At 50.4% G+C, this 16481-nt stretch overlaps 3 protein-coding genes across 3 annotated transcripts; 2 read left to right on the top strand and 1 right to left on the bottom strand.

The window, feature by feature from the left end:
• Positions 1-1401: 1401 nt before the first annotated feature.
• On the top strand, positions 1402-7551 carry T069G_09892 (DNA-binding domain-containing protein; the record flags this gene model as incomplete). The annotated part of the gene is made up of 4 exons (XM_056177102.1): positions 1402-2070; positions 2349-2675; positions 2962-7312; positions 7388-7551. The coding sequence occupies 4 exons, from the start codon at positions 1402-1404 to the stop codon at positions 7549-7551; spliced, it is 5511 nt and encodes a 1836-aa protein (XP_056025580.1).
• Positions 7552-8615: 1064 nt separating this feature from the next.
• Positions 8616-9926, bottom strand: T069G_09891 (uncharacterized protein; the record flags this gene model as incomplete). Its single annotated transcript, XM_056177101.1, has 5 exons — positions 8616-8804; positions 8881-9078; positions 9145-9342; positions 9413-9613; positions 9708-9926. 5 exons carry the CDS (start codon positions 9924-9926, stop codon positions 8616-8618), a joined length of 1005 nt encoding a protein of 334 aa, XP_056025579.1.
• A 2289-nt stretch (positions 9927-12215) lies between these two features.
• T069G_09890 (nmrA-like family domain-containing protein) lies at positions 12216-13317 on the top strand (the record flags this gene model as incomplete). Its single annotated transcript, XM_056177100.1, has 4 exons — positions 12216-12430; positions 12487-12720; positions 12776-12850; positions 12906-13317. The coding sequence occupies 4 exons, from the start codon at positions 12216-12218 to the stop codon at positions 13315-13317; spliced, it is 936 nt and encodes a 311-aa protein (XP_056025578.1).
• Positions 13318-16481: the final 3164 nt, after the last annotated feature.

Genomic DNA, 16481 nt, shown 5'->3' with positions numbered 1-16481 from the left:
GAGGATGAGGATGAAGATACAGACGAGGACAAGGATGAAGATGGTGAGATGCAATCAATGGTTTCGGATTCATCACATCTTTAATCCCCGTGGCTTACGAGTATACCGTAGCCAGGGGACACAGCCCACAGCTTGTCGTTGCTGCATCTGGGCTGCATGATTGGCTGAGATGGCGCAGCTGGCGATGCATCGTGGGCTTGGAACGTGAATGAAATCCCTTCATGGCGATGAGACGTGAGGCGGCTAAATGCCAGTTTGTTGGACTGACACACACCGTGCTTCCACCGGCCCAGCTAACCGTGTCCAAGCAATCCAATCCAATCCAATCCATCCATGAGACGAATCATCACCTACAGTACAAAGTTCTGGTCTGGTGGCTTTTCCCTCTTCTCCAGTGGCGCTGCTCGGCCAATCTCCCCAAGAGCAACAAGTGGAGGTCAGCTAGGAATACTAGCTAGGCCCGCAACTTGTGCCGTAATCTGTATGTGCTCGGGAGCTGCATGCGCGCCAGAGGGAAAAAGGATGGAAAGGGAAGGGCAAGGGGAGAAAAAAATGCTTTGTAGATCCGGATCTCCAGAACGACCCAGGGCGGACAGGCCGGCTCCAGACTCGGTTGAGCCAACGCATCAGTCAGTCCACCATCACCACGGGTCTCGTCTCGCCGTGCCTTGCGACTCCGCCTGGCTGGTCCCTCCCTTTCCGTAGCTGTGATTTCCCATCTTGCTTCTGCCATCTCTGCGCGCCGTGTCTTGTTGTTGCTGCTGTTGTTGTGGTGCAGCCCAACTTGAAGCCATCGCCAGCAGCCTCGTGGACGAGCATCAGCCGTTGTGACTGTGACGAGACCATTGACTACTGGCTTCACCGATAAGCCAACATTGGCGCAACTATTCTTTTAATTCTTCAGTTTACTTCTTTTAAATAATACTCGAGTATATTCCTGCTCGTCTGCAAAGCAGCAAATAAGCGAAAAGCAAAGCAAATCAAGGCAAAAAAAAAAAAAAGCACTCGCGCTGTGGCAGCTTCCAGTCCAGTCCAGCCCAGACTCTGCGCTGGCCTTCGTCATCGCCATCATATCATTCTTTAGCGAGGCTTTTCCTGCCAGCCCAGCCCAGCTCTAGCCGACTTTGTCATCCACCCATCAAATCCCATCCCATCCCATCCAACGCGACTCTTGCACTCCTCCTTCTAGTTCTCACCATTCCCTCGCCTGCTTGCCATTGCCGACAGATGCCCCGTGGCCGCGAGCGCGTGTAAAACACACAGACACATGGGCTCGAGTGTCTCGGACGAGTACTAGATTTCTCCTGCCTCTCTACCCTACTCTACTCTACTTGTCTACTCTACCTTACTCTTGACTGCAAATCCCGGCCGGCCATCCCTTCACCTTCAGCCTTGTCCACCATGGACTCGAGCTTCCGATCGACGGTGATGCACCGGCGCGGCGATGACGAGCGAGATCGAGACCGAGACAGAGACAGAGATCGGGAACGAGACCGTGAGCGAGAACGAGAGCGGGAGATGGACAGAGATCGCAGCCAGCGCGACGTGATGAACCCCAGCTCGCGGCACTCCACCTTCAGCCTGCGGTCTCCCTCGACGCACACGCAGGCCGAGTTCCATCCGCCTCTGCCCTACGCATCCAGCGACGCAAACCCGCATCACCAATCGCCGCCGCGCCATAGCCAGAACCACAGCCCATACATGCCGTCGTCGACGCCGGCGTCCTCGGCTTCTGCGCACCCGCTGCCGCCTGTGCTGGCGCCGTCGCCCGGCCATCACCAGCTTCAGCAGCATCAACAGCAGCCGCATCAGCAGGGCCCCTCTGCCTCGCCGCTGCACCCGCCGGGCGCCTACTATCCTCCTCCGCCTCGTGCCGTCTCGTCAGTGCCGGTGTCAGTGCCCATCGCGGCATCACCTCGATCGTCCTCAGCCTCAGCCTCAGCCTCAGCCTCGGCCGCCGCCTCTGACCTTCATCCCGGCGGCAGAGTCTACGATCCAACAACCGACACGACCAAGGAGCGCCCCATCGCCGCCTCGAGGCAACACGCGCCCCAAGTGGCCACGCCAAAGGTAAGCACCTCAACCTTCTAAAAGTCCACTTTCGCTTTTTGGCCTTAAGCCCACGCGCATGCGCCTTTTGCTTTGTTCAATTGAGCCGTACCCTTTTTTTCCTCTTCCACCAACGTCGATGCAATCATCTCTCCTCACCACCACCCTCCCCCCCCCCCCAAAAAAAAAATCGTCAACCCCAAATTCACCAACCCTTGCCATGCCGGCACCATCGCCATCCCTGATTTCTCAACGCGTCTTCTAACGTGATTTTCCTCTCTCTCTTCCCTCTCCTATAGCCGTACCACTCCCGCGAGCCATACCAGTACCCGCAGCCAATTGACCAGCAACACCAGTCGTCTTACCGCAACGGCGACAATTATTCATCGCCTCGCGCCAGGGCTTCGTCCTTCAACCGCCGGCCGACCAGCCCGCTGTCTCTCTCGCACTCCCACCCAGCCCTCGCAACGACCGGCTCCCACAGTCCGCCCAGCCGTCACTCGCACATGACTTCACCAGTCTCGAGGCATGCGCCTGCCGCGACGCATTCTGCAACAAACGGCACCTCCCTGCCGCCCATGATGAAGACTGAACTGGCAGCCCCGTCACCGCCGAAGCCGGCTTCTGTAAGTACAAACTCTTTTTCTCCCCAAAGCAAGAAGAGGAAAAAGACACACACACAAAAAAAAACACACACATACGCACGCACGCATGCACACAGATCCTGCCGGATCCTGTACAATTCGGCCACACTCGTTTGTTTGACTTGTTCTATTTCCCTCTCTCCTCACTATCAATACCCTATCGCCATTTTTGCCTCTTCTCCATCACGCCATCTTTTCCCTTCAAACAACTCAATGATCGATTGATCATCATTCGGTAATAACTTGTCGTGCTAACGGTGCATCTCAGAGCCGAGCTGCCGACCCAATGTCCTTTTCCAACATCCTCTCCAACTCCGAGCCCGCTCCCAAGCCCGCGGCCAAAGAGCCATCACCCAAGAAAGAGCCTACGCTGGCGCCCCCCGTGTTTGAGGTCCGAGAGCCCGACAACGACGGCGATACCGAGATGGAGAAGGAGGTTGATACCGAGCCTGAACCTGCCCCAGTCAAGAGACCCGAAATCGTCATCAAGAAGAAGACCGCCAAGAAACCCACCAAGGGCCGTGCATCCGAGATTAGAGGAGACGATGGCTCCAAAAAGAATCGTCGCGCGTCCATCAAGAAGGAGTCTCCCACTCCTCGACCGCCGTCAAAGCGACAAGCCAACGGCCAGCCCAAACAGAAGACGTGGTCAAGCGAAATGGAAAGGTCAATTCAGAATCATGAGGCACTGCTTGACAAGCAGGCTGAGTCTCTGGATGAGACAGAGTTTAGCGATCGAGCTTACAAAGAGGGAGCTTTCAAACGCCAGCGCACTATGGCTGATCTCGACTCTGACAGAGCCTATGCCCGACGCGAACAGTTTGTCAAAACCACTGGAAAGAGACTGGCCGAGCACTCGGATCTAGGAAAACGCCGATACGACGATGTCTTCTACGACGAGGCCCTCCACGAGGTCCGCGAACAAGAACTCTTTGCCGAAAAGGAGCGTAAAAAGGACATGCAGCGAAAGCGACGACGTGAAAAATCAATGGCCGTCACCATTGAACAGAAGGAGGCCGCCCTCGCTAGAGCCGAAGCTGCTGAAGATGAAGAAGAGCGCCAGAAACATTTGCGTGATGCCGAGAGGGCCAACAAGAAGGCCCAGCAAACGAAACTCATTCTACAAAAGGGCATCAAGGGCCCTGCCCGCAACGTTGAGCTCAACCTTGAAGGTGGTACCATGTCCAGCTTCCTGGCATCCGATGCTGAGACCCCTAAGAAGGGCAAGGGCCGCGGAGGAACACGACCTAAAAAATCCAAGGAACAGAAGCAAGCCGAGAAGGATTCTGCAGAGGCTGCCCAGGCCGCTCTGGATGCTGGTGAAGAGCTGCCGCCCAAAGAAGAGGGCCGAGTTCGCATCAAGATCAAGGGCAAGTCCAAGGGCGACGGAGAAAAGGCTACCAAGGAAAAGGCCGAATCTACCAAGGACAAGGAAAAGGTCGATGACGTGCCGGATCTCGAAAAGAAATTCATCTCCAAGGGCTACAACCAAATTTACGATCAGATTTGGCGTGACATGGCCCGCAAAGACGTCAGCAAGACGTTCAAGCTCGCCGTCGACTCTTATGCTACCAGAGGTTCCAATCTCAAGAAGACGGCCATTCTGGCTTCCAAGGAGGCCAAGCGCTGGCAGCTACGCACGAACAAGGGCACCAAGGACCTGCAGGCCCGTGCAAAGCGTGTCATGCGTGACATGATGGGCTTCTGGAAGCGCAACGAGCGCGAAGAGCGTGATCTGCGCAAGGCTGCCGAGAAGCAGGAGATTGAGAATGCTCGAAAGGAAGAAGCTGACCGCGAAGCCGCTCGCCAGAAGAGGAAGCTCAACTTTCTCATCTCTCAGACCGAACTTTACTCGCACTTTATCGGCAAGAAGATCAAGACGGATGAAGTCGAACGCAGCACGGATAACCCCGACATTGCCCCCGATGCGCGGCGGATTTCCGAGAACAAGCTGTCCATACAAGAGCCCACCGGGCCCTTGGGCTCCAAGGTGACCGACTTTGAAAACCTCGACTTTGATAATGAGGACGAGTCTGTTCTGCAGGCGGCTGCCATGGCCAATGCTCAGAATGCCATTGCCGAAGCTCAGAAGAAGGCGCGCGACTTCAACAACAAGGGCCTGGACATGGACGACGAAGGCGAGATGAACTTTCAAAACCCAACAGGTCTCGGCGACGTCGAGATCGAGCAGCCCAAGCTCATCAATGCTCAGCTCAAAGAGTACCAGCTCAAGGGTCTCAACTGGCTCGTCAACCTTTACGAACAAGGCATCAACGGTATCCTGGCAGACGAAATGGGTCTCGGCAAGACTGTCCAGTCCATCTCCGTCATGGCCTACCTGGCCGAAAAGCACGACATTTGGGGTCCGTTTTTGGTGGTGGCGCCCGCTTCTACCCTGCACAATTGGCAACAGGAAATTGCAAAGTTCGTTCCCGAGTTCAAGATTCTCCCGTATTGGGGAAGCGCTGGCGACCGAAAAGTGCTGCGAAAGTTCTGGGACCGGAAACACACCACCTACCGAAAGGATGCGCCCTTCCACGTCTGTGTTACCTCATACCAGCTTGTCGTGTCCGACGTGGCCTACTTCCAGAAAATGCGATGGCAGTACATGATTCTCGACGAGGCCCAAGCCATCAAGAGCTCGTCCAGTTCTCGTTGGAAGTGCTTACTCGGCTTCCACTGCCGAAACCGCCTGTTGCTTACAGGTACTCCTATCCAGAACAACATGCAGGAGCTCTGGGCCTTGCTGCATTTCATCATGCCGTCACTCTTTGACTCCCACGACGAATTCAGTGAATGGTTCTCCAAGGACATTGAATCTCACGCTCAGAGTAACACGAAACTGAACGAGGACCAGCTCAAGCGTCTTCACATGATTCTGAAGCCGTTTATGCTTCGTCGTGTCAAGAAGCATGTGCAAAAGGAACTTGGCGACAAGATTGAACTCGACGTCTTCTGTAACCTCACCTACAGACAGCGGGCCTACTACAGCAACCTGCGTAACCAGATCAACATTATGGACCTCGTTGAAAAGGCTACCATGGGTGACGACCAGGACTCGGGTACTTTGATGAACTTGGTCATGCAATTCAGAAAGGTCTGCAACCACCCAGACCTGTTTGAACGCGCAGAAGTGACTGCCCCCTATTCCTTTGGATACTTTGCCGAGACCGCCTCGTTTGTCAGGGAGGGTAGCACTGTCTCCGTGGGATACTCCAGCAGGAGCTTGGTAGACTACGAGCTACCGGCTCTCGTCTGGACGGAAGGCGGCCGACTTGACAAGGCTGGGCATGATAACCAGACGGCCGGCTGGCGCAACAAGGCTTTGAACCACATGATGAACATCTGGACGCCGGAGAATGTCAAAGCCAGTGCTGACGACGACAAAGCCTTCTCGTGGCTACGCTTTGCTGATGCGTCAGCTGGCGACGTCTACAAGGCCACACACAGCGATTTATTTGACCGTGCTGTAGGAGAGCTTAAGAAGCGTGATAGACTGGGTCCTATGAGCATCGCATATGATGAGGAAGATGAGAACTTTACGCCTGCTCATTGCCTGTTGAAAATTCGAGAGCGCCGCAATTGGCAGCCTCTGGCAGAGATTACCAACGAGGGCATTCTCAGCAGCCTGATGAATGTTGCCAAGGTAGCCTACCGAGACTCTGGCCTTAGCCGGCTGGAACCGGCAGCAAGACCTCGCGCTTCGGCTCCACCTGTCCAGGTGTTCTGCAACAATCCCAGCGCCGTCGCTGAGCGCCAGAATGTGATGTTTAATACCCATATTCGTAAGACGCTTTATGGACCTACGATATACGACGAGCGTGCTCTGGTCGAGAAGAAGGTGCCGATGGAGCTATACCCCATCAACAAGATTTTCCCCAAGCCGGACCACGACAAGAAGCGTTTCACCAACATTGCGGTTCCTTCCATGCAGCGCTTTGTCACCGACAGCGGCAAGCTGGCCAAGCTAGACGAGCTTCTATTCAAGCTCAAGGCTGAAGGTCATCGTGTGTTACTGTACTTCCAGATGACTCGCATGATCGACATGATGGAAGAGTACCTCACTTTCCGCAACTACAAGTACTGCCGACTGGATGGTTCAACTAAATTGGAAGATCGTCGTGATACCGTGCACGACTTCCAGACCCGCCCGGAGATTTTCATCTTCCTGTTGTCTACTCGTGCGGGTGGCCTTGGTATCAACCTCACGTCTGCGGACACTGTCATTTTCTACGACTCTGATTGGAATCCTACCATTGATTCTCAGGCCATGGACCGAGCACACAGACTGGGTCAGACCAGGCAGGTTACCGTCTACCGACTCATCACTCGCGGTACCATCGAAGAGCGTATTCGTAAGCGTGCTCTTCAGAAGGAAGAAGTCCAGCGAGTCGTTATTCAGGGTGGAGGCGCTAGCGTCGACTTCTCCGGCCGCCGTGCTCCAGAGAACCGCAATCGTGATATTGCCATGTGGCTGGCTGACGACGAGCAAGCCGAGATGATTGAGCGTCGTGAGAAGGAACTTCTTGAATCTGGAGAATACGAGAAGCAGAAGAAGAAGGGCGGCAAGCGGAAGAGGACAGATGCGCCCGCCAGCCTGGATGACATGTATCATGAAGGTAAGCAGACCGGCACATACTCTGTCTGAAAAGAAAATGTGGAGCTCAGAGACTAATCTAATCCTACTTTTATAGGCGAGGGCAACTTTGACGATGGAAGCAAGCCTGGTGCATCTGGCACTGCTACTCCAGCCGAAAGCGAGCCAAAGGGCAAAAAGGGCAGAGGAAAAGGGATTGGCAAGCGGGCAAAGACGGCTAAGCAACGTCTCGCCATTGCCGATGGCATGATTGACACCTAACCGGAGCGGGTTCGACAAAAGACTCTTTCCCCCTTTATGGGTCAAATCTGCATATAATGAGTGGCATTTGTGAAACAAACAACCTCGCGGTTTGTATCAGTAATACTTTTTAGCTTTTCGTTTCTTATTCTTTCTGCTGTTCTGTTTTTCTTTTCTCTTTTAAGGATTAGTACTGGATGGAAACAGGGGAAACTTTTTTGGAGTGCATGGCGCAGAAACCTCCCAAAAACAAACTTCTTCCCGGAAGGCTTGTTTTGCGAGGAGTGAAAATGAAAGCTTATTACACGAATAAGGGATTTGCTAGAGGGGAGGATTATAAAAAGCAACGGGGAGAGAGGTTGGAGGGAAGGTTCAGTGATGAGATTGTGGGTTAGGGCAAATGTTTTGATGTATTACTACTAGTAGCTTGGTACCTAGAGAGGGGGGTTATTATATACGTGCATGGATGGACTTGGCTGTCTGGCTTAATGCCTGTTTTCTTTGCGTCTGTTTTTGGTGATGAGGTCTTTGTGTGGTGAGTGGTGGGCGATGAGTGATATTGGACTTTGAACAAGGACTCCCTGATGGGCTATACTGCTGTTGTGAATATGGTCAATATAAGTCAGGTCATAGAAGAGCATAGATGAGCCATGTCCTGTTAAGACAGAAGCTGTTGTCTCGCTACATGACACTGCTATAATATTGTCAATGTAAGTCAAGTCACAGGAGAGGAGAGATAATTCATTTCCCGTTGACACAAAATATATTGTCTCGCTAGGTTTTTTTCTAAGTCGTAGACTCTTTTTATGGATGTGATGCTATTCCTTTCAAACCCCTCCCCTTTCATCCTCCCCTTTGCTCAGCCTTCCCTTTGCTCAGCCTTCCCTTTGCTCAGCCTTCCCTTTGCTAAGCCTTCCCTTTGATCTGATATATCTAGATATATCAGGCGCATCACATCATGGTCGTTGTCCTGTCAGATGAGACACTCCTTGGATCATCCGTGAGGGCGTGCGTACACACACACTCAACGTCCCCTAGAAGGGCGCAACGGGTTGCCAGGACAAGACGTCGCCGTAAATGGCTCTTTACGCGAACTTCTTGAGGACGTCCTGGATGCAGCGGGCGAGGTTGCTGTAGCACTCGGCGACGGGCGTGCCCTTGTGCTTGCACGAGGCTACGTTACCGTAGCAGGCGGTGGTGGCTTCCGAGCCGTTGTCTCGGGCTTGGATGGCGGCCTTTTCAACGGAGCGCTTTTCAGTCGGGTTCGCCATGCACTGCAGTAGAGTTAGTTATATCAAGGGGAAGAGCTTGGAGAAAAATAAGGATAGGGAGGGGACTATTAAAGCTTACGTCGTTGAAAACCTTGCTGCATTGACCACGGCCGCCGGGGCATGCCAAAATCATGAGGTTTCTTCCTTCGCTATAGGTGCCTTTGCCAAAGGGAGCGCAACAATCGTCATACGCGGTGTTGCACTCATCCTCTTTGCTGCTGCGGATTTCAACCGGGGCCTCCTCAACAGAGCGCTTTTCAGCCTGGTTCGCCATGCACTGCAGTACAGTTAGTTATATCAAGTGGAAGAGCTTGTACATAAAAAGGGGACTATTAAAGCTTACGTCGTTGAAAACCTTGCTGCATTGGCCACGGCCGCCGGGGCATGCCAGGATCATTAGGTTTCTTCCCTCACTATAAGTGCCTTTGCCAAAGGGGGCGCAACAATCGTCATACGCGGTGTTGCACTCATCCTCTTTGCTGCTGCGGGTTTTAACAGGGGCCTTCTCAACAGAGCGCTTTTCAGCCTGGTTCGCCATACACTGCAGTAGAATTAGTTATATAGAGCTTATAGAAAAAAAAAGGGATAAAAGGGGGATTATTAAAGCTTACGTCGTTAAACACCTTGCTGCATTGATCACGGCCGCCGGGGCATGCCATAATCATTAGGTTTCTTCCTTCGCTATAGGTACCTTTGCCAAAGGGGGCGCAACAATCGTCATACGCGGTGTTGCACTCATCCTCTTTGCTGCTGCGGATTTCAACCGGGGCCGCCTCGACAGAGCGCTTTTCAGTTGCATTCTTGTTGGTGCACTACAGTAGGTTTAGTCATGCTGGAGGGATATACGAATAGCCGAATAGCTTATAGCGAAGTAGGGATTAACTGGGCAGGGCTGTTGTAGCTTACCTGCCATAAGGCATCGTTGCATCCGGTGTAGCAGGACTTGTATACAATGGGCTCTATGAACCCGGCACCGTGGCTGAACCTCGCTCTGCAGTTAGAGTAACACTGGTCAGCCTGAGCCGTGCACCCGTCTACTTGACCATCGCGGGCCTCGACGGGTCCCCGGGACTGAGGAAGGGCAGCGGCCAGAGGGAGGAGAGCGAGAAGAGCGGACAACTGCATCTTGAAAGATTGCTAACTGTTTTGTTATTATCTGTTGAGGATGGAAGAGGAATAAGAATGTTGGAATGGAGGGAGGGAGAAGGGGGGGATTTATAGGAAAGATGAGGATGAGGATTTTGGGAAGCGGTAGGCTGCTTTGGGGATTGCGTGAATCGGAGTCTGTGTTCGTTCTAGACGGGGAGAGACTGGGAAGGGATTGTATGGTGGTTTGAGCGTTTGTGGATCAGCGGAGTTGGTTGGGAGTGTTGTCGTCGTCAAGCGAGTCTACCGTATAGATGAGACTAGCTTCTTATGATTTTTCAGCTGAGATGTAGGTTGGAGATAAAGGTTTATGCGAGATTGAGATTGCGGAGGAGTGGATCAGAGATGACAAGTCTCGTTATTTTAATTGCGAATTGCTCATATTCAGATACTATGAAGAGATGGAATTCAATCTTATCAAAGATTGTTGAGGATGAGATCTAGATGATCTTACCGCAGTTGTAAGCCTTAGGGGGCTGTGTAAGTATATCCTGTGAGTTCATCGAAGAGTTTGCTAGACGAGCAATGGTTGTGTCAATTCTGCGAACAGTTTGTTGGGTGAGTCGTCGTGGCTGCAAGTCCAGGCGCTGTGATATTGTCTACTTGATCGGTATATTTTTAGAGATGGGTTTTAGTTGAGTCTTTGTGCCCTTGACTGTAAAGTCTCCATTAGTGTCTCTCTGAGTGATATCTGATGTACAGTAAAAAAAGAGGCAAATACAACAGCTCGGGCGCACCGCTATTGTCCCTAGATATCGCCGTTACCAGAGCTCCTCTCCGGTCCTCCGCAACGACGAATTGAACCACGTGTAGTGTACGACCCTCACTGGTGAAACTGCTAGCCTTATTCAAGTGGGTGCGTCAATGAGCTCGTCCGAAATCTTGCTATTATGCCTAAACGCTTGGGCCTGGCGCATTGACGATTTCTCGGCATCGATACGGGGTATGTTGTTTGGACGCCGAAAGTGAATATCGGCATCGCTGTGATTGGATCAGCCTTCCCCCACATGGTTGACATACAAGTAGACGTCGGCTGGTCCTTGCAAACGCTTCGGAGACTTAGCCCACGATGCTAAGATTTTGTTTGCCTCTGCTGCCTAAGCTTCTGAGGCATTTTAGTATGCACTATTAGGGCGTACTCATGCTTTCTTTGCGAAAATTTATCGGAGAAAAGAGAACGATAGGGCGTCTCGGAAGAGTAAAGTATACGTGAAGAGTACATGCTGTACAGCACCTATTTAGTTGAATACATATGAGTTTGCTGTGTCTATGTAAGATAGGTAGGTAGAATTATGTAACCGGAATAAGTGTCTGGGATCACTGTACTATAGAGAAAGTCTATTTAATCAATTGTCTTTCTAAATATAAGTTTTCGGGATGTACTTAATAGATCCGAAATAAGCGTCCGGGTTGCTTAAAGCTGAACCTCTGACTACATAGTTCTAGTCCATTTTTTGCTGGATTCCCCTTCTGGCTTCAGTTCTGCTTACTTAAAGCTACGAGATAATACAGTGGTGGGACTATCACTGCCTGGCTTCACCCTAACTCTCCTGCTAACATAAACCTACCCTGTATTACTAGTTTATCCCTTGGGAACAATCAAGCGCATCACATACCGAACAACTGAAAGGCACCTACTGTATCTACCTAGCCCTTTAGATCACTTATAAGGACAAATATGGAGGGAACAATTGGATAAAGGTCCTGACTGAACCATTCGGTGCTCGAACCACAACAGATTTGTTGGCTGATTGCTCTGCGATTTATTGTCACATTCATAACTCTCGTCAAATCTACTAAATCCTTCTTATTGGTCGGACTGCGTTTGCAAACTAGGACTAACTACAGCGAGAAGGATTTAGCAATGTTGAATTCCCTAACGCCGACAAACCCTTCTCCCTAAATCCTTCTGCCTGAATCCTTCTTCCTACGGCTTTGCGTTGGGGCTATGAGGAAATGGATGATTCCAAATCTCGCATTAAAATCGGTAATTGCACAAGGGCTTTAAGATGCTTTGATATCTTGCTTATATATAGATCTCGTGCGAATCCGAATTCAGATTGGAGAATTATATATGTTCCAGGGAAAGGGCTTACCTTTCGAAATATTCTATCCCTCTCCCCAGGCTACGTGCATACATACAAGTATCATAAGCTTCCCTTCATCTAAGCAGAAAATCACATAATTACTGACTCACAATCACTTCTGTTGTCACATTTGCTCTCCTGGACACTCAAATCCAACCCAAGCCCGCCTACTAGTTCAATTATGCCATCATTTAATAAAATTGCAGTCTACGGACATCGCGGTTGGGCGAGCTCAGCTATCGTGGACGCACTCATCGCGTCCGGCGCGCCAGTGAAAGTACTCTACCGCCCTGACTCGGATGTTAGCCGTCTTCCAAATGACGTGCCCAAGGTCGCGGTCGATCTAGATAACGAGAAAGCCCTCACTGACGCACTGAAAGATGTCGACATCCTACTGTGAGTTTATATCATAGATGTTACATTAGGTATTCGCCGTTTGACACAGACTCCAGCTCCTTGGTAGGTCACGAAGGTGTCGTAAAGCAATACAACTTTATACGAGCCATTCCGAACACAAATGTCAAACTCTTTGTGCCATCTGACCTTGGCTCTCGCGCTGATGAGGAGAGAGCGACCATTCCTGTACTAAAGGCCAAAGCCGAAGTGGAAAAGGCTTCCAAAAACGCGGGCATACCTACCACTGTGGTTCTGCCGGGTAACTTTGCTGAATCGACATTTGCCTCCCTGTATGTATCCGTACAAGATGCAGTCAACTTCAAGGCTAATCTTAGTTTCCCACAGTCTTGTTGGGATTGATGTTGGCGGCAATCGAATTGTCTATACCGGCGACAGCGAGCACCAGAAATTAAACGTCTGGTAAGTCACTCGTCATCTCAGACCTTCACGGGAGTCTGTTTCTAACAGTCTTCAGCTCGAGGCAGTATGTAGCCGCAGCTTACGCCGCAATCTTTGCCAAAACCCCAATCTCTCAGCTTCAGAATAGGAGCATTGGACTTTCGGAGTTCATCGTTACTGGGTCTGAAGTCACTGCAGCACTGGAACGTAAACATGGGACGCCTCCTCAGATCTTCCGGCCGAGCGTCGAGCAGGTCAGTAAGGAAATTGAGGCTCGTCTGCAAAAGGGGGATATTTCTGCGATACCCCTTGGATACCGCCTGGCCTGGGCGACCGGCAAACACTTGGAGCTTGTGGGCAACGATATTTGGGACGTCCAAGGCTACCCAAAGACGACACTCGAGAAGGTGGTCGTGGAGGGTGATGTGGAGCCTTATAAGGCCTTCCCACCTCAATTCGCCGCATTGATAGAGACAACATTCTTCTAGTTCCAGAGCGTCCAGGAATGGAAACTAGACAGAGGAGCCTGAACTCAATGTTAGTTACTTTATAAAATAAGATATAGAGAGGAGAACAAAGTAAAAGACTCGGAGATGTCGCGGTCCTTACTTATTAGGCGCTCGCAATATCGTGTGATCAGCCCTCCACTAAACAGCGGAACCAAGTTGATGGTGGCTTTATCCTAACGAGAGCGGCGTCGAGAAAAAATGTCTTTTTTTGGCAGTGGCGATTACGAAAATGTAGTACTGAAAAGCCACTGTGCAGTTAGCAAGTTCAACAAGGGAGAATAAAAGGCCATCAAGCTAATCTTCTGCGAGTGAGAGGGCAAACACATGAAGATAGACCAGAAGAAAGTCAGCCAACATCGGCAACGAGAATTGACAGCCAACCGGCATGTTCCGAGAGGGCGGGGCGGCTTCATGTTTATATCTGTTTCTGGATACAGCAGTTTGCAAATGTACATGTAAGTAGTTGATTGTTGGCCATGCTTCAATAGCCACATTACGCCACAGAACTGGTCCGTGCGGAAAGACTTTCATTATAACGAGATCTGGACACTGACTCCGGTTTCTACTGTATGGGGACCTTGCCCCCTTGTAACTACTCTTTTCTTATAGCCTAGCAATTCTAATTCTGTTTCGTATTTCTGACTTAATTCTCCTGGTGACTCTAATCATGCATATTGGCGTATGTAACGATTTTGGATGAAAAGCATGAAATATCCTAGCTCTTCGACTTGTGATCAACAAGTTAATAAACTCAGAGAAAACACAGTTTTATATGTCAGACACCCAAAGCATAGCCATAGGCCAAACTCGCAGAATTAAAGATCATAAGGAGAGCAATATGCTTTATATCTCAATGTTATGCTATACCCGTGCAGTAATCCCATCATGCGTCAGTTTTGGCCAACGTCCCGCTATTCTCCCTTAACACTCACCTCCCATTTCCACCAGCAGCTTAACAATAGCCGCATGTCCTGTAGCTCCAATTTCAAGCAATGAGGCAGTTGGCTGGCAATCTGGGGGTTGTTATCAAAGCAGTTGGCACATTGTCAGTACCTGCTTGTCAACTATATTAGCCTGCATATGGAGCATCCAACATCTCAATATCCCAGCTACGGACGATAGGCAGTGGGAGAAAACCAAGAGGAAGATGGAGTGGATGGTAATAACTGTGTTGTTCCCTGAGATGATCTTGATTCGCGCCGTATTCGAGGTCCACATGGCGTGGAAAGCCCTTCGATTGATGAGTGAGAAACAAAGACCTGTCGAGTGGCCTTGGTGGTTTCGGAATCCACCATTGTCACGGCTACCCTGTTGTCGCCGGCAGTGGAAGGGACAGAGATCTGGAGAGACAAGCTGTCAAGCGTCACTCGAAGAAAGAAAATTGGACTTTGGCTCACTGCTACTTTGCGAATATGGGCGGTTTTTTGTATGTCGTAAGAAAGAAACGGCTTCTAGTAACCGCTCAGCAGCTGACAAAGGACTCTTCGTACGTACACCCAGAGATCACAAATGAAGACATCGAAGACATCGAAGACAAAAGCAAACAGAATTGGTTAGCCAAACTCTTTGCCGCTCTTCAAATATTACAACTCATCCTTCCCATCATTACACGGCATATTCAAGGTGTACATTTTTTCGCAGCTTGAGACAATCACACTATTCTTTGCTATTTGCGGCGCGCTGATATACTGCGCTTACTTTCACAAGCCTTAAAAATTTGAACGGGCCATTGAGCTCAAAGATGATAGGCCAGCTTCTCACGACGTACCAAAAACGGAAGCAGATGACACTCAAGGAGCTGCCGCTTGGTTCTTTGTGCTGCAATCTGACAAGACTTCTGATGGATTTTGGGCAATCGTGCTAAATAAACAAACTGTGTCCAAGAAAACGGACGGCTCAAAGTGCCAGAAGGCACCCAGAATCCCGAATGATAACATACCGATTTACAAGGGCAACAATGACGCCCACCCTGCAGTGTATGTGCTGGCACTGGCTTCTGGCCTTTTCCGGCGCCATACATGCCATTGCCTGGCATTTTGAGTTTCCTACTGAGATGGAAAACTTGCTTTGGCGAATAGCTACTGGGTTTTCGCGGCGAGTCCGGTCGCTGGCCGACTTGCGATCCCTTTTGCTCAGTTCACGAAGGCCTCTGGGGATCCTGAGCTTTTGCAAGAAGCTGCCCAAGGCTCATGCAAGAATTCGCCTGGCACGCTTCCAATATGTCCCAGACTAGGAATGCGATCAAACAATTAGAGGATGCCATTGACAATGGCAGATCCAAAAAAAATATTCAGGCATTTTGCTGGCAAGTGAGATGGGATACAATGAGCTCATACTAGATTTTCGAGACTTTCTCGACTTGAAGGGCCGTTTTGAAGGGTCACGATTGGAACTATTCGAGCTACACGAGGACAAACAATTTGCTCAAAATTTCCGCCGTCCTGTCAATGCTGTGAACGGCCAACAGACAAAGAAAATCGACGATGCAGCTCGGATCAACGCATGGCCCAGACGGCTGCCCCACGGAGTCAATCAGGGTACCTATTTTGTACATGACGGTGTTTCTTTACTGCGCTTCTCGCCTGGTATCGCTGGCAATTTCGTTCTTTAGCATCCGGAAGATGCCTGGATCTGTTAATTTTGCGACGAATTGGACGCAGTACTTGCAAATGTTTGGTGCAATGGGTGGATGGCAATGGTTGATGGCAATGGTCTCTTTCAATATGAAGCTTTTCGCTCACGGAAAACCTTTCTTATTCAACAGAGGTTGACACAATATACCGCAAAACTGGTCCGTGCAAAGAAAATTTTCATTATAACGAAACCCAGACACATGAATTCGGCTTCTAGTGTAAGATATGTAGTATATAATTAAACGTGAAGTTACGCTACAATAGTAATCGAAAATAGTGCCCGAGTACTAGGTTTCGTTATGAGGCTAGTTGATGGTCAGATACAGAGAACGGAAAGGTATCATAGAATAGAATGGCTACTAATCGAGGCAAGCTCTCCGGTAAGCAAGAATGTTCCATATCAAGCCTCAGAAGCCTCTGCAAACCCGGTAGATTTAATAATATGGGACAGATCCATCACTGATACCCCTGCCAATCGAGCCAGGATCATCAACGTCGCGCTCCAAATCT

The sequence above is a fragment of the Trichoderma breve genome, chromosome 6 (assembly GCF_028502605.1).
Source record: "Trichoderma breve strain T069 chromosome 6, whole genome shotgun sequence".
Taxonomy (NCBI): Eukaryota; Fungi; Ascomycota; class Sordariomycetes; order Hypocreales; family Hypocreaceae; genus Trichoderma; species Trichoderma breve.
Note: the sequence above shows the minus strand (reverse complement) of the source record. Positions and strands in the feature narration are given on the sequence as shown.